The 24,582-nt window shown below is 39.5% G+C and overlaps 2 protein-coding genes across 3 annotated transcripts in view; one reads left to right on the top strand and one right to left on the bottom strand.

The window, feature by feature from the left end:
* The window catches only part of LOC141946591 (putative oxidoreductase ZK1290.5), a 51,962-nt gene extending 49,004 nt beyond the window's left edge, over positions 1-2,958 (bottom strand). The window contains exon 1 of the mRNA XM_074876648.1: positions 2,839-2,958. Within this exon, the coding sequence (XP_074732749.1) occupies positions 2,839-2,923 (85 nt within the window). The 5' untranslated portion in view covers positions 2,924-2,958. The remainder of the gene's footprint in view (positions 1-2,838) is intronic.
* Positions 2,959-2,991: 33 nt separating this feature from the next.
* DPH5 (diphthamide biosynthesis 5) lies at positions 2,992-24,582 on the top strand. 2 transcript variants are annotated; one of them, XM_074876646.1, is made up of 8 exons: positions 2,992-3,047; positions 3,221-3,402; positions 6,476-6,600; positions 9,906-10,014; positions 20,036-20,156; positions 22,228-22,267; positions 23,343-23,446; positions 24,337-24,582. In XM_074876646.1, exons 2-8 carry the CDS (start codon positions 3,268-3,270, stop codon positions 24,558-24,560), a joined length of 858 nt encoding a protein of 285 aa, XP_074732747.1. In that variant the 5' UTR covers positions 2,992-3,047; positions 3,221-3,267; the 3' UTR covers positions 24,561-24,582. The 2 variants fall into 2 exon arrangements, with proteins under 2 accessions (XP_074732747.1, XP_074732748.1); XM_074876647.1 differs by lacking the exon at positions 2,992-3,047 and adding an exon at positions 3,054-3,071.

Here is a 24,582-nt window from a genome sequence, read left to right as displayed (position 1 = left end):
ATCAACTACTCAGTACTTACTAACACAACAGAAGGACAGCAAGCAGCATGCTATTTGGCAGAGTATAAAGGAGTCTTTCTGCCTGTCTACTTTCTAATCAGCTTATTCTTCCAATAACCTAAGAAACGTACTGCAATCTCTAAAAAAAAAAAAAAAAAAATTCTGTAGATTGTCTGAAATACAGCTCAGCATATACCGAAACAGTAAGAGACATAAGACAACTGAGTCCATTCTCTAAAAAAGACCTTCTACATTTTTTTTAATTTTTATAGAAAATCTCCAAGTGAATTAAACTGGCAAAAACTGTTACAGGCTAAAGCGACCAACCAACCCACCCCCACCTCCAAAAAACACAGTGAAAGGGAGAAAAAAAAAAATTTGAACAACATAGGCCTTTTTGCTTATTGTATAGGGACTGTGTAAGGGACAGTTGCATCAAGTATTCTCAAGGTTAATAGATACTAAAATAACAAATTGGGCATACACATACCACATGTTTATGAACCTGTGTATGCCCATAAATACATGGTAAAAGCAGTTATCAACATTTTGTAGACTTTTAAGTTCTTTTTTTTTTTTTCCTTTTAAGTCTTTTGGCTGAGGATGTGGAGTTGCTAAGACTTTTTAATATGTGCAGCTCAAATGACTTCAGGTACCTTGAAACAAGCATTACAAGCTCCATCTATTCACTTAGTGTTTCTGGATGAAAACACAGCTCTATTAAAATCAAAGGCCAATTCCTATTGACTTAAGTGGCTTAATATGCTCTGAAATCCACAGCTCCAATTTTGCCCTCCTTTATACTAATGAAAATCCTAAATAATTGCTCTGAAGTCAGTACACACTCATAGGATAAAGGTGAAAAGAGCACAAGGGTAATTTTATTTTATAGCTTAGCTTGATACTTGTGTGACTGATTAACACAGACAAAGAACATATGTGCCTTTGATTTGTATGTTTATGTAAAATAATGGCAAATCTGGGATGTCGAATTGACCCATGTTAAAGCCGCATCATGAAAGACTGATTGGGAAGGGTATTCATGTTGTAGAATATGTTATGAATGAAAGAGGCTTCTGGAAAGACTCTTAAGAAGAGATAGAAAGAGATGCTCAAATCCTATGCCAAAAGAATCTGAGGCTTTAATCAAGAGATAAATGAACTCCTTACTTTTACAAGAAATAAAAACTAATTAATGTCAACTATGTAAAAAGAGAACTATACAAAAAACCCTAGAAAGATCTGGTCTAGTATGCAATGGTCATTGGTACGTGTATGGTAGGTGTTTGTCTCTTTGTAGCACACCTTCCAGGCACTCTGCTACATCTCCCCTTTTGGGACAGTTAATGCTCTCTTCATCTGTTGTGCCTACAACATGGGTAGTGCTCTGACACCACAAAATTACTGGCATTAACCCTCCTCTGCTCACACCATGGTCCTATACTGATTTGGAGAAATGGCCTTCAACCATTTAATAGTTTGGCTCTTTTGAACCATTAGCAAATCCCTCAATTAGATGTATTTGGAATTCAGAATAGTATAAACCCAATATTCCCATGTACAACTAAAAGCAGTATCCTGCTGCAAGCCAATCTTGGGTTTACACCACCTACAGTTCAGTAAAAAAGAAAATCCTTTTTGCCTTTTCTCAAAGAGCTGAGGGGAAAAAAAATGCTTTGCTTGCCTTATGGGTGGAAAAAAAAAAAAAAGAGAAAAAAATAATCCTTTCAAATTTCACAGACACTTTCATGCCCAAATTCTCATTGCAGGAGTGTATTCTGGTTAGCCTGTAGTCTTGTTTTGCTAGGACTGAATGAAATAGTTTTCCTGAACTATCACTAGCATTAACTCAGACAACTAACATGGTTTTATAAGGACTTCTAAGTTTTTCCCCATATTCGTATTTTAGAAAACAAACTCTTTAAGTGTTTAACCAATTCTATTGGAGAACTTCTCACTGCACAACTGATAATAAAGTGTAAGTTATAAAAAAGTTAATTTCCCTTTAAATTTTTGTATTTTCAGGCAGACCTTTATCTCCTAAAAACATATTAAAAATGTCATACACATTTTTATGAGCCATAGCCAAAAACATGTGTTTGTTAAAGTTCAATATAATGTCACCAAACCTTGGTTTTCAGTAAGAAAAAAAACAACCCCAAAACACACACCAGATTCTGGCATGCTGCCAGAGTTGAACAGCATTTGAATTCTTTCAACATACACATAGACCATGTGTCCCTGCAACCACCAGGCACAGGCCTTCCGACTCTCAGAAATTCCTACACAGGCTTTTGATGGCAACAGGTGCAGCTGACAAAAAAAACCTGCCAATAAGATTAATTCATGCTTGAAAGCCTGCTTTAAAGAAAAGTCTGCTTCGAAACCTCATAAAAAAAAAAAAAACCAAAAAAACAAAACAACAACCCACAACATCAAACCACCGAATAATAGAGACCTTGTGGGAAGTGGAAGGGGAGATCTGTAATCCCAAGCAGAAAAGCACCTGTTCTGCAGCTTGCCTCGCTGCGGGGCAGCAGGAGGAGCCCCAGAAGGGCCCATTTAACAAGACGGCGAAGATTCACCCAGCAATAAATAAACCTTTGGAGGAGCGCGAGGGCTGCCGAGCTCAGCGCAGGCAGCCTCAGCAGGAGGCTCAAGCACCGACTCCCCCGAGGCGGGCCCGGGCTGGGCCAACGGCACAGCCAAGCCCTCACGAGCCGTCCGGGCCGGGCCTGACAGTGACCTCCACATCTCACAACGTCCCTCAGGGAGGCGTCTCCAGCGCGAGGTCCGGCCAGGCCCGGTACCAGCTCCGCCGCGAGGCGCGGCACTTACCGAGCCCCAGCACCGGGATACTCCGGCCACTGGCGAGCGGCAGCGCAGGGCAGCCGTGCGCCCCGCCCCCCCCCGCCGCGGCCATCCTTAACGGCTGCGGCCCGCGCGCTCCCTGCCGGGGGGAACACTACAACTCCCGGCAGCCCCTGCGGCCGCCGGTGCCGCAAAGCGCGGAAGGGGCGTGGCCGCGGGCGGCGCGCGGGAGGCAGGTGGGAGCCGGGAACCCTCGGCGGGTGGGCGCGCCGCGGGGGTGTGAGGGGGGCGGAGGCGTGAAGAGGCGGGTGACAGGAGCGGGGAGACGCGAGGCGAGGTCTCGGGGGGTGGCGGTGGTCGCTGGCGTGGTGGGTCGCTCCGGCTGATCGCCCTTTCCCTCCCGTGGTAGGTGGCGGCGGTGGCCCTGGGCCGGGCGGTTGTAAGGCCTCCCCAGGCATGCTGTATCTGGTCGGGCTGGGCCTGGGAGATGCCAAGGACATCACGGTGAAGGGGCTGGAGGCGGTGAGGAGGTGCCGCAGGGTGTACCTGGAGGCCTACACGTCCGTCCTCACGGTGGGCAAGGAAGCGCTGGTAGGTCTGGCCGCTGCTGTCAGGCAGAGCTCGAACACCTCGGACCCAGGAGTGAGGAGGGTGTGGGGCAGGAGCTCAGTAGCGTCAGCAGCAGAAACAAATGGTGCGTGGTCTTGGAAAAAGTAGTACGTGAGCTTCACATACTACATGGTATAGGATAAATCATTTCACTACCTTGTGAGAAGACACTAGTTTTCATCTCAAACAATGTATGGAGACCCTGAAATATTGGAGAATGGTTAGAAAAGTGTCTGCGTTGTTTAAAAACAAAAAAATCAAAAGACATACCAGAAAAATACATGTTCTGGAGCCTTGAACCTCTAAATCAGCCTGAGGTATTATGGTGTGCCTGCTGGTAATAATAACTTGATTGTCTCACAGTTCCATGTTCCCTTGTGGGCCAAGCTGTCTCTCCATCTTGAGATTTCCAGAACATACACAGTTCAGTCAGGGATGGGCTGTTCAGCAACACAGAGATAAGCTTTTTTTTTTTTAGTAAACACACCTTATGGAAGAAGACAGTAGTAAAAATGTACAAATTACAACTCCGATGGGTTCACTGGTCATAGGAAGATAAAGTTTAATGTTTAAATAATACTAAAAAAAGAGCTTACCTACCCACAGAACAGGGATCTTACTTCCAACTAAGCTGTGTAGTGCTACACAGAGATGCTGTCTGGGTCTTGGATGCTGGATAGCAATAGTGTACTTGTATGCATACTTGTATGTACATTACAGCACATGAGACTTCTGGCTTGTAGTCAGCAGTATGTGGTTTCCAGATACAAGCTAGGCCATCATCATTTGGGGCCATCTCTGGTATATCTGCTGTATTTTGAAATGAAGATATACTCCATGTTTTTCTGGTTTTTTGAGTCGAAACAACAAAACATTGAATAATAGAGAAATGCTGAATATTTTTGGTGTGGTTAATTTTTGGCGTTTGTTTTGGTTTTTTATTGGTTTAAGTATTTTGGAAACCTTGAAGTCCCAAAGATGAGGTAATTGGAAAAAGCAATCAATAAAAACAAAGTAAAAGATGTTGTGTTACCTGAAACTGCCTAAGAGGAAATATAGGAATTAATCACCGAGTGTTGATAATACAGCCCAGTTTACAGACAAGTGACAGTGCTGAATGGATTATTTAGTAATTTGAAGGTCAGTGTCTTCTGAGCAACATGAAAAGTTATGGGAAACTCTCGAGATAAAGAACAGATTCATTCCTGCAGGGATTTTCCAGAAATCCTCCTGTGCTGATGCTTTTAAAATCAGATCTCAAAATTCAAATGACATGACTTGCTTAGTTTATCTTGTTGACCTAAAACATATACTAAAAGCTATTTGATGCTGACCATCCAAATCAGCCCTCAATTTGGTGAAAGGCCCAGGGTTTGGATCCAGTGACCTCCCAGTGAGTCTACATTTTAGTTTTTGTCAGGAGAGTGCTTTTTATATATTCTCTAACTAGTGTGCTTTGATCTGCATTGTGGAGCAGTCTCAAAGCATGCAAATGGATTCCTTTAGATGAAAACAAACTGCAAGGTGTGCCTTTGGGAATGCACCTAATATGTTCTATAGTGTGCATTCGCTTACAGTACTGCACTAAAGTTAGTCTGGTCCAATGGTAAACCCACCAAAATGTATGTAGCGTTGTTACTGAGTTCTTAGTACCAAGTGCTTTGCTTTACAGATCAGCTCCTGTTGTGCTGTACTGCTTGCTAATGTGCATCTAGGGTAAGATACCTAATAAAAACAAATGGGGTGTCAAAATTTGTGGTAGCTTGTTTAGTATAGACCTCAGCAGTACTCCAGGGTGGCTGTCAACCGTTCTGAAACACAGATACAAGATTTGCTAATACATTTATCTGGTCCCCTTTCTATTGAATCTGTACAGGTTTCAGTCTGTTTCACAAGGAAAACAATATTCTCATTTTACAGAGATAGAGGAGCTTACCAAAAATGGTGAGGAAGTCATCTTTAGAAAAGGGAACCAAACCCAGTAACAGAGGTCCCATATATTGTACTCTGGCTATGGGATGGATTTTTTTAGGGAAGCACTACTCCACTTCTGTACAAGTATGATGGTTCTCTTGTCTATTCACTATTGTTTGTGACAAAGATGAAGCTGTCACTGGAGTCTCAGGAGAAGTCGAAGGAAAATCTTTCTGGATGACAACTGACTTAATAGTTTTATCAATTTGTTAGTATCTGTAATACCACACAAATTTTCTGAATACTATTTAGAACAAAACCACCTTTTTTGGTCTATGCCCTGGAAAAACCTTTATCTAATTGTGTAAAGGGCCTGTGAAATGTATGGTGACACATGACTTAGAGACAGATATGCTCAGGATGGTCAGACAACATGTTCTAGAACTAACTGAAGTTTTATCACACATGTGAGGTTGATTCTGGAAATAAAGGCATTTAAAAGAGACACAATGATTACTGAGCTGCTGAAGAAAAGTGAAGGACACGATCAAATACGTGTTTACCTGTATACATAGTAAAGTATTTCTTACAGAGAACTGAAGATGAAGAATTAGTATGAAATCATTCCTTAGATGTGGTTAGTTACAATGTACTAAGGAAAAATCTAAAACACTAGGTTGTGGTACAGCTAGTATCGTATTTATATCTGATTTGATGTCAGCATTACAACTAACCTAAACAGTTAGACTTGTGAGAGGGCATGCCCTACAGTAGGATGACCAATTAAATTAACTACACCTAGAGTCCACCCAGGTACCTTCAGTATGCAGGTGCGATTGAGCTATTTTTGGAGCTATTTCTGTGTCAATTGACACAGAAGGCATAAAAAACAAAGGCAGTATCAGAATAATGTGCTTGACTAATTTTTGTCAACTCGGGAGCTGCTTTTTGGGAAGCTCAGGTATTCTTGCAAGGGGAGGCGGAGTTCTCTAAGACATGGGTCTGACTGCTGGGGAGAATAATAAAGTTGGCCTTTCCAGTGTCTGTGTCTGTGCTCCTGAGTGAGCACGCAGAGAGATACAAAAACACTCCTAAGTAAAATAAGACTATTTTGGTGTTTCTTATTAATTTCAATTTCTAGGAGGAGTTTTATGGAAAAGAATTGATTTTGGCTGACCGAGAAACGGTGGAACAAGAGGCAGATAGCATTTTAAAAGAAGCTGATGTTTGTGATGTCGCATTTCTTGTAGTTGGTGATCCTTTTGGGTAAGACAGAGCAACATTTTAATTATTGCTGTAGCTTGATCACTCTTTTTTCAATAGGAAGGAGCTGTGCTCCATAACTGTAATTCTTTATGAAGAAGCTGATTTTCAGACCAGTAGCACTATTTATGTCTTTGTGTATTTTTTATTGCATTAAAAATATACATGCAATTATATACACTTCGTCTTGCTTAGGAGTTTCTTTGCCTAGATATCCCTTATAGATAGGAATGTGGACCCTCCAGGATGTATAAATCTTTCCTTCGGTAGTCACTTATCATTTAATTCTCCATGTTAGCTTTTATAGAGAATATTTTGTTCCAGGTTTTATCTGCTAACAGAAGAAATTCTAGAATATCACATAAATAAGAAATGTGCTATGTTTTGAGAGAGTATTCTTTTAGTTGCTATTTGTACTTATAAACTGCAACTTTTGTGCTCAATTTTTTTAGAACGAACACTGAATACTGATTATTGGCTGTACAGTGCTTCTGCTTTGATATGTGCTAGTTTTTAAAATCACTCAGTTCATTAGAAATGTCTTCTTATTTTGGTTTATTAAGCCTTTTGTTTCCACTTTTTATTCCTGCTGAAAAGTATAGTCTTTTTCTATCACCAGAAGGATCTCCTTCTGTCTTTTCAGTCAGGCATCATCAATCTGTAATGTCAAGCCATACAGAAGAGCTTTTAGTCTCCAGCTGGTGATTCAAGATTTATACCACAGTGTTAAGGGGCACAAGAAAAATTAAATCACTGAGCACCCTATTTGTGAGTGGAGAAATAGAGAGAGTTTATGAAAAAGAGGAGCAGTGTGCACATCTGTCAAAAGCGGATAATTTATGTAAATACAGGTTGAAGGGAATTGGCAAGAGAATACTATATTAGACTAGTACTTATGGGCAGATGATGCTCTATTTCAGAAATATTAATTATACTTTCACTGCATGTGAACATTAAAATTAGGAGTCATGTAGAGTGTAGAGCCACATTACCTGTACCCTTGTGCTCTGATCCAGTGACTGATAAAAGTACACAAGATGAAAAAAACCCAATTTACATGTATTGAAATGTAATTGCTACTTGTAAGCAGTATCTTGATCTGCCTCAGTTATCATTAGTTTCAGCGTCAAAATACTTCAATCCGGAATAACATACTACATCATTGTAGAAAACTATCCTTTCTTTGAATGAGTTACTTCTCTCTAAATTTTTATGTTCTTAGCTCTTAATATTGCAGCAAGAACTGCTCCTATGCCCACACAGAGCCCTAAGGATTTAGGAGTTCATGAGGTTACTAAGAAAGAGTACTGAATGTTTTTGTCCCAAGAGAAGCTGTGTGGGAGTAGGATAGAAACCATGTGACTGCAGCAGATTGCAGAGTTTCAAGTATATTTGCAGGGAAGAAGAGTACTCGGCAGCTGTAGGAAATCTCAGGTGTTGGTGGTTAATGGTTAAAGTGGTAAAACTAGCTCTGCCCCTGTCATTGTCACTGTTGTTCACTGCAAGTTTTTATCTGCATATGTGGTAACAGCTATGGATGTGCTAGCAAGAACCTGACAATTTTAGTAGTATACTGGAAAGCCCACCTTCATCTAACCTGGTGCTAACATTCATATTACATCCCATAAAACTTAAAATCTGTATCAGTGAGAGAAAATACTAGTATAGCTCTGGGTACAGAGGGCTGACTATGAAGCCTTTGCTGGTGTTAGCTGAGTGCTCATGAGGACACTTCTGCTTTTAGCTACAGTCATTATGGACAGATCTATTGGGAGAAAATACTGGCTGGAGCAAATTTCAGTGAATAAAGCCAGCTGATCCCTTGGTCAGTATTAGCATAACCTCAAAATCCTCCAGTGCTCCTTGTCCTATGTATGTGAAGGGAATAATACATGGCCATAAAACTAGTTCCCTCTTAGAGCAGGCATACTTAAATCACCTTTGCGTATGGAAGTCAGTGCATAGTTTGTTTACTAACCAAAGTGTTGTTTTAGATCACTTTACTCCATTCTTCTAGGTCTGGGAGTCTTTGTATCAGGGTGTCCGATTTCCCAAATTCAGATTCCTCTATTTTTTTTCCCTCCAGTGAAATTTCTTTTTTAAATGATTGATTAAATGATTGATCTTTACAAGTCTTGCTAGCTGCTGCCACATTGGTTTTCTGGTCTGAAGCACCTGATGTGCCCATTGGTGCTAGTGAGACATGCAGTGTCAAAATTACCAGACTAAAAATCAGGGGAATTCTGTTAGGGTAACTGAACCAGGCCAGGGTGAAAGCAGTCTTACAATTTAATTATTCTTACTGGCATATGCAATTTCTTTCTTTGCTTCCTTCTCTGGAATGGTCACACAGAAATGTGTGCTACATCTTGGGAATGAGATGGCTAAGGCCATTGTTCAGGTTAGATAGATTTAGGCAAAGCTTAGGGGTGTTTTCATATTTCACATGGAAAATGGAGTGCCTAACATGTATGTAAGCATACATGCAAGCAAGATACATATGTAAACATTGTTGCAGTTCAAACATTTGCTGGATCTATAAATATACTTACCATTTTAGAAAGACTCTAATCCCAGTTTTGTTAACTATGAGCCTAGTAATTCTTGCACCAGTCACTGCAAGGTGTTCATGGAGCATTAAACCTGGAGCCAAATTTAGCTCAGTTCTAAGCTTAACTAGAAGTTTCTTAATTATTTCAGAATAAACTTGATCACTCAAACTTAGGCATTGTTAATGCAAGTAATTTGGCTTAAATGTTATACAAGTTTATTTAGTCTAAGGGTGTTTTTTCCCACGCAGAAGTACTGCATACAGTTTACCTCCGTCTGTTCAAAGTTCTTGTTTGAGTGTGTTGCTTTCCTGGCATGCACTGGTGCAGATGGGAGAAGGCCTGGCTGTGCAGCAAGTAAGGAAATATTGGAATTTTGTTGAAGTCTATGCCAAATAGCGTTGACCTTTACAGTTCAACAGATGTCCAACAGACACCTGCAGAAGACAAAGGATAAATGGAACTTTCCTTTTCAAGTACTTGCCAAAGCTACTTTAAAAAGTAACAATTGTGTTGGTGCTTTAATGATGCCAGAAGGCTGCAAAGAACCGTAGCATACTGAGGGTGATGACATATGGAAGCCTTATTGGAGTTTTTACTTTCCCATAACAATTAGTCAAGTTATTGTTGCCCTTTTGGTGCCTCTGCATTGCCCTAGTTGTAAAGGGTTTAATGTTACATTCAAAACAAACTATAATGCTAGCAACACTTGGTCACTTTATCTTTTCGATCTTTAATTCCTTCCTTTTCTTAACACAGGGCCACGACGCACAGTGATTTAGTACTACGTGCAGTAAAATTGGGGATTCCATACGAGGTCATTCATAATGCTTCAATAATGAATGCAGTGGGCTGCTGTGGTTTACAGGTAACATTTTTGTATATATGCTATTCCACAGCTGCTAAACTTGGAGTTGGTAAGCTCTTCTGCTGTAGATGTGCATGTTGCAATCTGAAGTTGGAAGATCTGTAGCAACTGTACGCTTCTGTTGTCAGAATTTTTTAACTTCCTTTTCAGAGTGCTACGTATCAGTGAAAGTCCCTTTTGATGAGTGCATGTGCAAACGAATAGTAATACTTCTATTCTTCTCTGATCTCTAACTTCCCTCTGCCCCAGGAGACTTTGATGTTTAAGTTATTTTACAGATAAAGGTTTGCTCATGTTGGCTTCCTTCTATTACTGATGGTCACCTGATAAGTTTATTTTAAATTAGATTGTTAGCCTGTTGAGAAATATGCTGGTCTTGTCATAAAAGGAGTACATGCACAAGCCTGCCTATATGCCCAACTCAGATCCTAACTAATTCCAAAATCTCGTATATGATGCATTCTTTCTCTCCGAGGTTGACCTGTCTTCACTTTCTGCCCATCTGCCAAGAGAGGAGGGATTTGCCTAGCCAAGGACTAGAAGAGCAAATGACAGTTTTTGTGCTTCTTGAATGGCTAAAGTAGAAAAGTTCTAGTGTCTCCCAAGAAAATACTTTGCTATTTCCTTTTACACACTCAATTATTACTTTTATTACATATATTTGTTACCATTACTACTTTTCCTGCATGAAAAATGTTACGGCAGTGTATGTGTCATAACTAATCAATACAAATTAGTTGAAGCTTCCCCCTCTTGTTTTCATTCATTACTTTAACATAGAACCTGCCCTTTCAAGGTTCAGAATGGTTCCCTGTGTATGGGAACCCCTAAACCAAACTCCCCCACTTTACCAAAAGCAAGCACAGGAATGTAAGTGTACTACAGACAAGAGTTGAGAGTTTGAACAATAAGTTTTCATCACTGAAGGAGGAAGCATTCCTTCCTAGCTTAACATAAAAGAACACCATTTTTAAAAATTTCAACAAACAACTGACACCTTCAAATTTACGCTGACAAACTCCAACAGTTTTATTTCAATGCTGCCCAGCAGGAGAAAATCTGTTGCATTAAGTTGGGTATTATCTCTGCCTTTGATCACATCTGAATGGTTTAGAAATGCCAGAGACCTGTCTGATCTGGCAGTTCAGCAACACTGCATAGACACCTGTTCTGAGGTCTGAATGCTAATGCTAAGGGGAATGCAGCACAGGATTCGCAGTCTTTACAATTCTTCCCGTGAGCACTTTCTTGGCGATACCTGCCTATTGCTGCAAGGCTTGGGCAAAATTATCTCTTAGGAAGGAAATAGGCTCCTTGGTGTCTAAAATCTACATGCACAGCAGACAGATGGCAGCTGTCGCATGACTGCACTTACTGGGGCGGGTAACACAAGAGTTGAGGCTGGGGCTCACCCTTTCCCCTTTTGGCTTCATGGTGCTACAGTTAGCTTCTGCTGTCAAGCTGTTGACAAGTAGCTTTTACTACCTGCTATCTTTTTAGTGTTCTTTTACATTCAATAGGAAGGAAGACGCAAGGCTCATATTCCCAAAGAGACTAAGTTTTCTGGAAGTTTGCTTCCCCCACAACTCCAGCTAGGCATAGGAAGGAGGAGTGTAGACCTTCTGGGTTAATTGAAAAAAAGCAGAAAACTAACTGGAAATATATTGCAAACAGTCCACAAGGCTTTTCACTTATGCAGAGTTTTAGAGATTAGTTTACTATTTCCTTATTCCATGATGAAGGGAACAGACCATGAAGGAAATGTGATGTTATTCACTCTGGCGTTAGTCCCCTTTTCCATTCTGGTTTGGGAGGGGCTGCCTTCTTATAAGTCAACATTCCTGTTGTTGTATAAAGCATTTTAGGAAATAGTGATCATATTGTGTTACCGGACACACTATAACCAGCTGTATGTTTAACTCTTCATTGCTTCTTACAGGCATAAACAGCAAGTGAGGGGTATCTTACAAAAAGCAGCCTGTGATTTAATTAGAGTTGTGCTGGAAGTTTATAATTTCTTTCTACAGTCTTTATGTTGGTGGCTGTCTCCTGCCATCAATTTAGTTTTGGAGTTACTATGTTTCAAATTGCAAAGTTGCTGTCAAGTATAGGAGGGATTCCTCTTTTGCTTCACCACAGAAAAGGCTTGGCTTTTTTTCTTGTTTTAATCTGATTGTGATACAAAACCTCTTTCTTTCTTACTAGAGAAAAACAGGAAACACCTTTATACACTGTTCTGAAAGCCATGTGCGTAGTGAGCTGTAACTGCTGATTAGACCCTCAGTAAAACACAGCTACAGCCCAGCCTGTTCACAAAAGAACATGTCTCTTGTCATCAGAGCAATGTTTCTGTGCAGCCAACAACGTTCTGGTAGTTGCGCAGTTTTCCTGTACAGTAGCAAGTTACTGAAGTCAGTAGAGCATTAGTGATGTTTTGTTGACTTCAATTCATGGATATATTTCTTTCCAAATTGTTAAGAAGGGTGAATATCTATTTTCAAATACTTCTTATTTATTGTCTTGCCCATTTAACAGAAACAGTGCGGCTGTTTTGAAGGTTGTGCAGGTGAAGATTGTATTTGTACAAAGAACGGGGTTTTTTTCATTTTGAAAATTAAACTTTTAGAGCTTTGAGAAAGTTCTCACAGATTGATATAATGAGCTATAGCTATTGAAAGCAGGGGATAGTGTAACTTAGCAAAGTATTAGTCTGACTGGGCATAAGGCTCTATGACTTGCTGTGGCTCCCTCTTTTACACTGTTCTTGCTGTGCTTCACTGTGTCAGATTTTTTTTTCAAGGCTGAAGAACATCTTTTCCCTCAATAACAAATGAATACAGCTGCGGGGAAGAAGCCAGGAAAAGTGCCTCTGTCTGAGTGCCTCTTAGCACGTTCTTTGCAGGTTCACCTCTCTTGTCTGGAATCTGACATGTAGGTATGTTGGTTACTCTGACTCCTGTTGTAGTGGGGAACAACCACCAGTGAAGCAAGATACGCAGTTTGGTATCTACGCATGCTGCCAGGGGAGTCAGGGAGAGGGGACAGAAGTCCCCAGGGAAAGGCTGAAATTCTCAGAGAGCACTTCTAGTGGGTGGTAACTAGTGAGTTCAGCTTTCCTGAGCAGCAGCTGCACTGTAGTTCTGTAGCTTTGGAAAGCTTAGTATTTTAGGTGACCAGCTTACCTCTGTTCTACCACTGCTCAGCTGCCCAGTGAGCATGACACATCTTGGCTCTGTCCAACAAGGATTCAGCATTGTGAGCTGAGAACAAAAGGAGAGCCCAGCCTGACTTCCATGGCTTTATCTGTACCTACACTCAGTTTTTCAGAATAAGGCTGATTGCTAAGGCTTTTAGTGCTAGAATAAAGAGGCACAAAACTCGGAATCTCTAATTTACACCTCTTTCCTTCCTTCCTAACCTGCATGACATCTGGGTTAGGTTTGGGAAGGTCACTGGCCAGAGTGGTGCTCTCAGGATAGAATTCTCTCTGAGCCAGTTCTGGTAATGTATCTTGGAGGTAGCAGTACGGATGGTCAAACACATGAGGAAGACTCTGCATCACACTGACCTGTGGTGCCTGTGAAGGAATGATGCAACTTGAAATGGCTTGAAATGGCATTACTGTAAAAAAAGAGGATTGAGGACTGAAGTGCAAAGCTGGAGACAAGCCATGGCATGAGACAACAGGCTAAAATGAGCCACTCATTTCTGGGAGAGTGGTGTTGCTAGTTTTGAAAGCATTTACCTTATATTTTGGTGGGGTAGCTAGGAAAAAACATGTCATGGCAAAGACCTGCCTTTCTTTTGAGACATACCCACTTTCCACCTGAATAGCTTCAGAATAAACATCTGCATGTCCCCTTGTTTCTTTCAGTGACTCATCTCGATTTTTTTTTTGTTTGCAGTCCAGTTAATTCTTATAAGACAATTACAGTTATAAAATAGTTTTTTTCTTTTCACTACTAGCTGATCACTTAAATGCAAAAGCAGTGCTCACTATGTTATTTTTGAGTCTGTACTGAACAGGTATGTACATTTTCAGTGTCAGGCAGAAAAATATTACTTATTGATAAGGAAGCTGAAGAATGCTACCATTACTCACTGTGCTCATAGTCAAATAGAAAACCTGTAGTAGCTGCAGGAGCAGAACCTCTGAGTTCCACCCTCTGTGCCCTAATCTTCAAAAATACTCTTTGCCCTAATAGGGGCTCTACGCAAAATGTTTTTTATTCACTGACAGTTAAAACAAACTGCTTTATATCACTGGTTGGTTTTCTCACTTACTAACAGCTTCTGAGCCTTTTAGAAGTTGACATTTGTTTCTCAAACCAATTAAATTGGTTAGTAGTGCTAGTCACACTACTTCATTACTGACAATTGCTGTTCAATTTAGTGCCAGCAAACATGACCCAGAAACATCCATTTAATCAGAATAGATTTTTTTCTGCATTTGGATATCTTAATTTCAGATTAATAACCCAAGTGACCAGGGTGAGAAGGAATCATTGTTTGATATTGCTGGGAAGAGTCTTAGAAAGTTATTAAAGATAAGGTGACATTACCTTGGAGGGAAAATCCTGCCCTGTTCAAGTTTGTTTGGAGTTTCTGAGTCTTTTGATAGCTGAATTTTGTTCTGCTTGTGGAATGGCTATTTCCTAAGTGCTGATACAGGAGGCAGCCAAGAGAAAAATGTGTTCTTTCCTTCAGCTGCTTTTATGTGATTTGTCTTATCTGCCTCCTGAAGACTGCAATCATGTGGAGTGGGCTTCCCTCAGCCAAACATCCTTTTCTTCACAGTTGTTTTCTCTCTGGCATGTACTAAGGGGACTGGAGGTTTTTGGGATAGCTGAGCTGATCTGTCAGCTTGACAAAAAGGAGTCATAGCCCCACGTGTGTGAATGGTAGAAACTTTCAATTTCCTGTGAAGGTTCTCATGAGAGGCATTCAAAGTTGCTAAAGGTCTGTGGTACTAAATAAGATAGTGTAAAGGCCTAGAGCTAGGCTCGTGGTTGTTTCATATGACCAATTACAAGAAAAAATGAAGCTTGACTGCCTCTTGCTGCCTCTTTGTTGATGATTGTCCTACTTCCTAAGCTGTTCCCTGGCAACAGTATATAGTATAAAGAACAGTAGGAGCCCTTTAGTCTGATGTATATGGTCTGGAGGGTTGTTGGCTGGTTACGGAGGATAAGGGGAAAAAGGTTCCTTTTTTGAGGATGAACGTTGCATAGCATCACGTCAAAACTCTTGTGACAAGGATAAACAAAACATGTCTTAGCTTTTCTGTGTATGTTCATTGGGATTTACCAAGAAGCAAGCTGGGATAAAACAAGGTGCTCTACGGTGTCCAAATAGCCTTAGGAGAAAAAGCCTCTTGGTGTCTGTCAGTGGGATGTGATCAGGCTGTGCAGTACCTCCATTTGCCCTGGGAGAACTATCTGCAGTGTAACCTGTGACCATCTCAACACCGAACAGAGCTGAGTAGCATTTCAGTCCTACAGGGTTTAAAGGCATTGCATGTGTATACAGGTGCCAGGTCTGAAAAATGTAGTAAGACTCCTTTTTAGCTTCTTCCTGACATGTATCCAGTTCTGAAGCCATTTGAAATTTTAGGAAAGGAGATAGGCTCATAAATGAAGAATTGCTTTGTCACCATTGCAGCTGATACAGCAGTAATTCTGGGAAAGATGCTGTAAAAATAAATGTCTGTATTTTGAAATGTTTACTTCTTGGTTTCTCTGCAGCTGTTGCCCTACTGACCTTTAATATTATCTCGCTCTTCTCTCCTTTAGCTTGCTTTAGTACTTTTTAGAGGGGATGGAGGATCTTCCTTTTTTAATTTCCCTATTTAGTCTTAGCTTGTTCCTTCTTTTTATGCCCTATATTTTTGTGGTGATAAGCCACACCAGTATTTTAAGTGAGGACTGTTGATCTGGACAGCTTCAGGTGTCTGGTGTTATTCAGACTGGCCACTAATGAAGTTGCTCAGTAGTTTCATTGAAATTTCACTTGCATGAAGGCTTTCCAAGCTGAGATCATGGTACAGCACTTCTTTGCTCATAGTTTATTCTGGCCTCTCAATTAGCAATCCATTCTGCTTATATAGGCAAGTAAAATAAGAAATGTCATTAACAGAAGGGTTAAAAATACTAACTGCAAACAGGTACCTCAGTACCAGAAGTTGTCAGATGGTTTTTCATATTATGTGTTAAAATAAAATAGGAAGTTATAGCTTTTTCAGAGGTGATGAAAGTGTGAGCTGAAGAACAGCTTTCTGCAGTATTTTGTGAGAGGCAGAAAACTCAAGCAGAGACAGCATTGCCTGGAGGAGAGCGTTCTGGCTTCCTTTCCTGACTTCAGCTATTGCATTGCAAAATTTAAAGTGCACAAAGCTTTGCTTAAGCCAATTACTACTTGGGCGGGGGGAGGGGTATTTCCAAAGACTGAGGTCTTTCAAAATGACCTTTTGAAATTTTTCTGTGAAGTTTTTGAGCATTAGGGAGAAGGTAAGAAAGTTAGTTACCAAGCTGAGAGCATGAAATGTCTGTCCAACCATTTCACTGAGCCCCTTTGAAATACTGGCGCTTTTGTGCCTGAGCAGAATGTAGGCACTCTAACAAATCTGATGATTAGTGCAAGTGTGATGCTTGAGATGTTTTAGCTTGTACAGAACAGATCTTGCCCACTCCTAAACCCCATCTGCTTAATGTAGAGTGCAGCACACAGAAGACTGCTGTGAAACTTCATTTGCTGTTGCCTCTCTTTAAAGCTGTGCCAGCAACTGTACAGCATGATCGTTTCACTGAAAATATACAGAGCTCTTCATTGTCTTATTAAACTTCTCAAAGCATGACATTAATCCCTAGTTGTGTTGTAATCCACCTTGCTTAACAAACACGTCACAGTTTTATTCCAACGACAAGCATGATTTATGGAATTTTGGGGCCCTGTTCAGTCTTTTATGGTTGGTGGCAAGAATCTTTTTTAATTTCAGTGGGTTCTGGCTCTAGTGGACCTGCTGACCTCTGTAACTGCTGAATCCTTAGGATAATAGTGGAATTTTTGGTATTTTCTGCTTTCTCTGCAGCAAGGCTTTTCTTGAAAATCTGAAAACTCATGCTAGATTTCAAGAGGTAGAAATTAGAACACAACACAGGAAACTGTATTAGGAACAAACTGAATCTGCATGAGATACAGGTAGAGAGTTAAAAATGTAAATTCTGATATAGTTATGTGTTGCTTCTTTAATGCAGTCTTGCTCTGGTGGAAGAGCAGTGCCTGTGTTTGCATAAATGTCACGTGTCTGCAGAGATCAAATGCTGGATGAGAAAGAAATATTTGTTTGTGTCCGTAGGAGTGCTTGTAAGGTAATTGGTTACAAATAGTCAAGCACAATAGGGGTATCCATTTATTGCTTCAGTTCCACAGCATTCATAGATTGTTGGTGTACCAGAAAGTTTCCAAAGTAGTATTTTCCCCTCTTTAATTTAAAGTAAAAATATGTATGCATTAATACTAGAGGGATGTAAGTTGCAAAGGCATTTCTAGGAAGTTAATAAAATACGCTCCATTCCATCTTGTTGGTGTAGAAGCTACTTCTGTGCTGTCCAGGTGCTGAGAATACAAGTGTATTTTTTGAGACTTGTAAAGTCCAGTTTTCTGTGATAGCAGTACTTCATGAAAACATTCTGAAGTTATTTCTACTGAATCGACAAGACATTTCTGACAAAAAGGTTTTATTCTTTCTTGACGTTCAGACTTCAGTTTTAATGCAAAACCTGGGAAACAAAGGACAGATTCAGTGAATCTGACTGGCAGTGCTTGCACAAAAAGCATAACTTGCTTAACTTCTTGTTGGCAAAGATGATGGAGAATCTTTGTAATGATCAATTGAAAAGAGAAAAATAACAATCAAAACAAGTGCTGTAGGGTATAAAGTTGAATGCCCAACTTGTTTCTAATATGTAGCAGAATGGTTTAAAAGATCTAATTCCCAACAAAATACTTCACAGATGGTAACATTTTGCCCATTTCTGCACATCCTTTTTTTTTTTTTTTTTTTTTTGCCAAAAGGCAAGGTGGAAGTTTCTCTCCAGGTTATCAAAATGCCAAAGAGACTGGAATAAGATTTGAGGTTAATTGAGGCCACTTTCCGTCCTGAAGGAGGGCTGCTGCTCTTTGGGAAATGACTGCAGGAGCTTTCAGGTCGCAGATAGTAAGCTAGTTAGTTGGGTTGGTACCAGACAGTTCAGTGGTCATTGATGACTGAAAGTATACTACCCATGAGAGGAAAGGTTAACTTGCTCCCAGATGCTCTAACAGTGAAGGGGAGAAAGAGAAACTCTTTGTTCTAATAGTTTCAGATTTGGTACAAAATGGAAAAAGTTCTAGCAAGCCACATGAAAAATAGGCAAAACATAGCTTCTTTTTTTTCTTTTTCTAGAACACAGCCACTCAGCCTTGAAATAGTTAAAAAGTTACATCAGGAGCAATTCATTTGGTTCAACCTCTATTTAGTTTACAGTAAGAACCTTTAGGTTGTGAAATGTACGCTGTGTGTTCTTGTCCTTGTGCTAGAATGAAATATTTAAAAGAGGAAATGTTTTCAGTAATATTCCAGGAATCTTTGAATAAACACTGTTCCTATCAGCAAGAATGGTTAAAATTTGAGCTTTTGGTCCCTTGAAAACAAACATGTTTCTGCCTTGATTCAAATTCTGCTCTGCCAGTGTAAAGGAGTTAAAACCGCAACCACAGTAAAATAAGTATATATAGGGGAATCCCCAGATGGCACGGAGCTGCCAGAGCTGCTTCTACATAGGGTCCTCTTCTCTACTAACAGCACACACAGTGCCTCCTGTAGTGGGCTTGGAAAAGCAGTTTTTCCTTCCAGGTTTACAGAGAAAGGGGGGAGGTTGATCTGTATGGCCATTGTTTCTCTGGTGGACTTGAGCAGACAGAATACTGGCAAGCTGTAAAATCCATCTGGGATGGCCCCATTCCAGAGCTGAATTGACCAAAATTGATGCATGGTTCTGCCCTTTTTGAAGTTGGTTACAAAAACTTCCAAGCCAAATGCAGCTTTAGGTTACATACAACTTCAGCTTTCGCATCACTGGAAATGATTGGCAAGACTCTTGCTTCAAATGTCTTCGCCGAGATTAGGGATTTATGGTAATATATAAGATTGAGAATAAAATCAGTGAGTATGTTTGACATAGAATCTGCTAGCAATATTCTTACCGTATGTACATAAAAAATGTTGCACCTCTCTGCTTCATGCACAGATCTGTCCCTGTCTTCAGATCTTCATATCCACCCTCTCTTTAGACTGTAACTTCTTTTGCATGATACAGCTTTCATCTGCAGGGAAGTTTGTTTTAATACAAATACTGCTGTATCAGTAGAATCAGTACATTGTAAGTATTATGGCATTACTAGAAGTTGCCTAGCCTTAACCAAAGTAAAAAATAACAAGTAATAATTTTGGTGCTAATCTTACAAAGTTTTTGCCTTTAAAAGGACTTCACAATTAAGTTACAAAGAATAGAAGGTAGATTGGAAGTCAGTTAATATACATTGGAAAGGTGAATGCAGAGATAGGTAAAAACTTTACAGGTAGTTCATTAGTTGTTCTTTACCATGCTTTAGTGTTTGTAAAGTAAAAGAACAACATCACTTCTCTATTATGAAGAAAAAACAGTCCACTAATTACAAATTTTGTTAAAAAGAAAGGAGGGAATGCAAAGGAATGAACTAAAACTAGTCAAGAGAGAGAAGCTCTCTCGGGCAGCTTTTTTAAAGGGAAGCATTATTTTTAATGCAATGTTTTGTTATGTATCTATGAAAGAGCAAACTCAGGCATCTTAGGAGAGTACTTTCCCTGTGGCATAAGACTTCTTTCTTACCTAGGCTCAGGACTTTTCAGTGTTGCCAATTGTTCATGATTTTTATAGAATTTTATTGCATGCTCTATTTTTTCTTATTCTATATGTGTTACTGCATTTGCTTTGTTTTACAGTTGTACAATTTTGGAGAGACAGTTTCTGTAGTTTTCTGGACAGATACATGGAAGCCAGAGAGCTTTTTTGACAAGATCGAGAAGAACAGGCAGAATGGAATGCACACCCTGTGCTTACTTGGTAAGCAGCAGCTACCTCGGTTCCTTAGCTACCATCTTCCACAGCATCCAGAGACAATAGTGATAGGAATAAGATGAAGGTGATTAAACAGATGTTCTTAGCTAACATGTATCTTTGAAAACATACCAAAAATTGGAACGTTTGTGTATGTGTACTGAAGAGTCAGTTCAGCCATTTTTCATGCCACAGCGGCCAGGAATTTAATTCCTCTTCAGAAAATCCGTAAGAAATGATGCCTTTGTAGAAGTCAAATAGGAACAGGAAGCCTCTATTTGCTCTGAAGATCACTGTGATTTTAGGCTAGCTCTAGCTCAGGATCCAAATCAGATTGCAGTGAATAGCAGCTATCTTTTATTGACTTAATTAGGTTAGAGCTCAACATATTTGACTTTCTGGGGAGCTAAACTGTACATTTAGCCACGTTTCTATTTTGTAAGGTGATAGTCTTTTTCCTAAATTATCGAAGGATGTTTTGTCAGAAGGCGATTGTCACATGAGAAGCTTCAATGCTGTAAAAAAATCCTTGCTGATCATGGAGCTGAAATGGAATACTGCTCCTAGCTGGCCACTGTCCCCAGGCTCTCCCCTGGTGCTGCCTGATCTTTATCCTACCGAACAATCCTCGGCTGAAAGCCACTTTCTGTGTAACTCTACTAGTCTAGGTAACTCCTTAAAGATTATGGAACTGCCTGCAAATAAACTGTAAGGCACTTGCATATTTGTATGTATAGTTCTATACCTTTCTGTATCATCTTTTAGACACAGCTGGGACCTCTCAGTGCTAAATAAATTAATATTTTAGGTAAAAACAGTCTGTGGTAACTGGAGGATCCTGAGCAGGAAACAATTTAAATGTGTAAGCACCACTGCACATCAGACTTTCCAATGCCTTGAAAAGTTGTTTTCAAAACTGGCTAAAAATCAGAATTCTGGTAATTTGTTTTAAAGGAGGATGATTTCACAAGTGTTTTAAACAAGGATTATTACAACTATAATATGTTAAAACAAAGAATTCTTTAGATATCTTGTATAATAATTTCTACGATCTCCCTTGTTCAATTTTTTTAATACAGTAGCGAGAGTAAAAATTTTGAAACCAAAAAATTGCATTTTACATCTCATGTTTCAGGGACAGTTGTGGTACCTGTATCTAATTGTAGCTCACAGCTGAAAAATAACAATTTCCAAATTAATTGTCTATGTATTGATTGTTTATCTAACTAGATTAGATTACCAGATAAGGTTAGTGTTGATAAACTTCTGATTTCAAAGTGACTTCACAGACATATAAATGATTTGGTAAACTGTACACTAAGAATCTTCCAGCTTTGCATTTTAAAGCCCTTTCTTCAGAGTCACTTTGGTTTAGGAGTTCATTCTATAACTTAAGCAATACACTTTTTTAAAAAATCAAGATTAAAAATGTATCCAGCTTTCACTATGATAATATTTTGGGGGCATTTGAATACAGATAATGTTCAATTGCCTCTTGGAGAGATTGTGATCAATTAATTTCATAAAATTGCAGATGTGCAGTCTTACCTGACCCTTTCTCTATTTGCCCAAATCATTTTTTTTCCCCATAACAGAAGATTGTTCTAAATTTTGATTGGGACAGGAAGGAAGTGCTAATGAAAGTCAGGTTCCTGCATGGCAGTGATGTAATCACTGTCGATCAGTCATACAGTTTTACCTTTTGTGACCACAATGTACTCGTAATTTAAGAGCAGTCCCAATACCCTGGTGTGCTTAAACATGCTGGCATTTAACTATCCTACGGTAAATATGCCTGCTATTTGTATATTTAGCAGTATTTTTATTCATCTATGTTGCTCTGAAATCTGTGAAACCTGCCCTATTTCTGGGTAAAATCACATGCATAAAATCACAATACTTTGTGATTAACATATGAAACAGTAGAATGTAATCCATATTCTTTTTTTCCTGTAATGGGTAAAATGTTGTTATAAAGTTTATAGAATCTCCTAATTAAATCAAGCTTTACCTACTTAGAAAACTAAGTGGCAAGTTTGTAGGGAACCTGTGTTTTAATATCTCTTTTGTTCCACAGATATTAAAGTGAAGGAGCAGTCTCTGGAGAATCTAATGAAGTGAGTCACCATTTTGAAAATACATAGAAACACACACTGTATTTACAAAGGGGTTTTTTTGTACAAGGAACAAAGGTTCTTTGCCCACAGTCTAACACTGAACTTACCTGCCTTCTCTTGTACTTCTCAGTGGCCATGGTCTTTTGTTTCTTAAAAGCAGCGGAACTTTTTTGTTCATTACAACAGGACCTGGCTTTAGTTACAGTAACTGAATGAAGTTGCAGCAGTGCATAATCTTTTTTTTTTTAACTGTTTCTGTGAGAAGCATTAAGTCAGAATGGGGTAAGCTTTCTGCTTGGCAAATGAAGTGCTATTTTACTACTGTTCTGTCCCATCCTGAAATAGATTAACAGCTGAAATGGCATTCTGAATTCAATCTTCCTTACGCTGGCTAGAAACAGTGTGAAGTACTGAATACACGCCACCCTTTTTAAACAGCTAAATAAGCAATATATAGAAAACGCTCTTAATTTCATTTAACTGTATTCAAAAAAGCTCTTGCCACATCTTTGTCATCTCTGCAATCTGTTATGTTTTGACAGTGGGGAATATAACTGGTTACATTATACACATGCTGTAACTCTGCTCTAAATTAACATTTGTGAAGTCTCACAGTATCATTGAGGTTTGTTTTTTCTGGAGCTTCAAAATAAAATCTGATTGAATCCACAGTTGGCAAAGAAAGCAGCATTTCATTTAAGAATATATTTCTAGTCTGTAATCATCTGTCTACAGGGCATTTGAGAGAAAAACAGTAGTTTGCCCTTGAATTTTAAGTCTAATCTTTCAGGAGTAGCTCCAAAACCTGCATATTGCTTGCAGCAGCTGAATTTGCTTTTAGGATTCAAATGATCTGCCAGCTGGAGGCCCTGCTGTTTCACAGGTGGGGGGGAGAGCACAAGAAACTTCTGTCTTCCTTAAAAATTCCACTCTTGTCTGAAAGGCCCAGCCTGAGACCCTGGGCCTGTTTAAGTTCAATTTGCTGGTCTAGAGGTTTCTTGAAATAAACAGTAAGAACGCTAGGGATAATGAAATGCATTATATGTGAAATTTGTCTACTTTTCTTTCCCTGCAGAGGAAGAAAGATTTATGAGCCACCACGCTACATGAGTGTGAATCAGGCTGCAGAACAGCTTCTTGCCATTATTCAAAACAGGAGGCTCCAAGGAGAAGAACCAGGTATTATTACTGTAATGTTTCTATCTGCTACTACCCCTTTCAAGTCACACTTACTGATGAGCCTCTGAACTCCCTTCCTCTTAATCTTGGTGTTCTCTTGCTCTGCAGTGCAATTGGGCTGCCTTAAATCCTAGTCACGAGACAGACTTGGCAGAGCTTGAACATAGTGTAGTTCAGTGAGCACAGATGAACGAGCACTAGTGGCTCCTGGAGGTTTAATCAAAGCCTCAGTTTGGTAACCCTGCACTGTTTCTATCCATCTTTAACTGTGAGCTCTTTGATCCATTAGAGGTGCAGGAGGTAGAAGGACTCTGAGCACTTTCAATCAGTCAAGCTTCAAGTATCTCTGCTACTTTTAATTTAGACTGATCACACTCTGCTCTACATGAATACCAGCATGAATTTAGGGTAACCCAGCAATGCAGAACTGTGATTTTGACCTTGAATTCTTAACACTGGTCAAAAGCAAACTGTGAAAGATGTTTATTGAGACCAAGGGTGAAATCACAGCAGCTATAAAGATGACGCAGTTGTGTCACAGAAAAATTCTAATAGAAATTCATCTAGCTATATTCCTACTTTTAAAAGTTAATTCCTTAAATACTATTAAAAGCCTTTTATTTTATCCTTTATATAGAATGAATCAGAAGCAGCAGTTTCCTCAAAGTGAACACAATTCCTGAATGAATTTCATATTCTACTTCTGCTGTCCTCCCATTCTTGCTTATAAACATCCCTAAGATACAGCTTTATTTTCTTTAAACAAGCTTCTCTCCAGGTTGCTCCAATGACCTACTAATTGGAGGTTTAAGAAAGCAGTGTTAAGCATTTTGAGTACTTTTTTCTCTATGATAGTCAACAAATTAAGCATTTAATCATCTTTCTTACAGAAATTACTGAAAACACAATTTGTGTTGGCCTTGCACGTGTGGGTGCTCCAGATCAGAAGATTGCTTCAGGCACACTCTATCAGATGTCCACAGTGGAATTAGGGGGTCCACTACATTCTTTGATTGTTACTGGCACTATGCATCCTCTGGAATTAGAAATGCTTAAGCTTTTTTCTGTAGATAGTTCCAGTTTTGAAAATAATGCATTTCAAAGGACAACTTAAATAAAAGAGGCATTTAAATTTT

Source organism: Strix uralensis, chromosome 8 (assembly GCF_047716275.1).
Source record: "Strix uralensis isolate ZFMK-TIS-50842 chromosome 8, bStrUra1, whole genome shotgun sequence".
In the NCBI taxonomy this organism is placed as follows: Eukaryota; Metazoa; Chordata; class Aves; order Strigiformes; family Strigidae; genus Strix; species Strix uralensis.
This window is presented reverse-complemented; position numbering and strand designations above follow the sequence as displayed.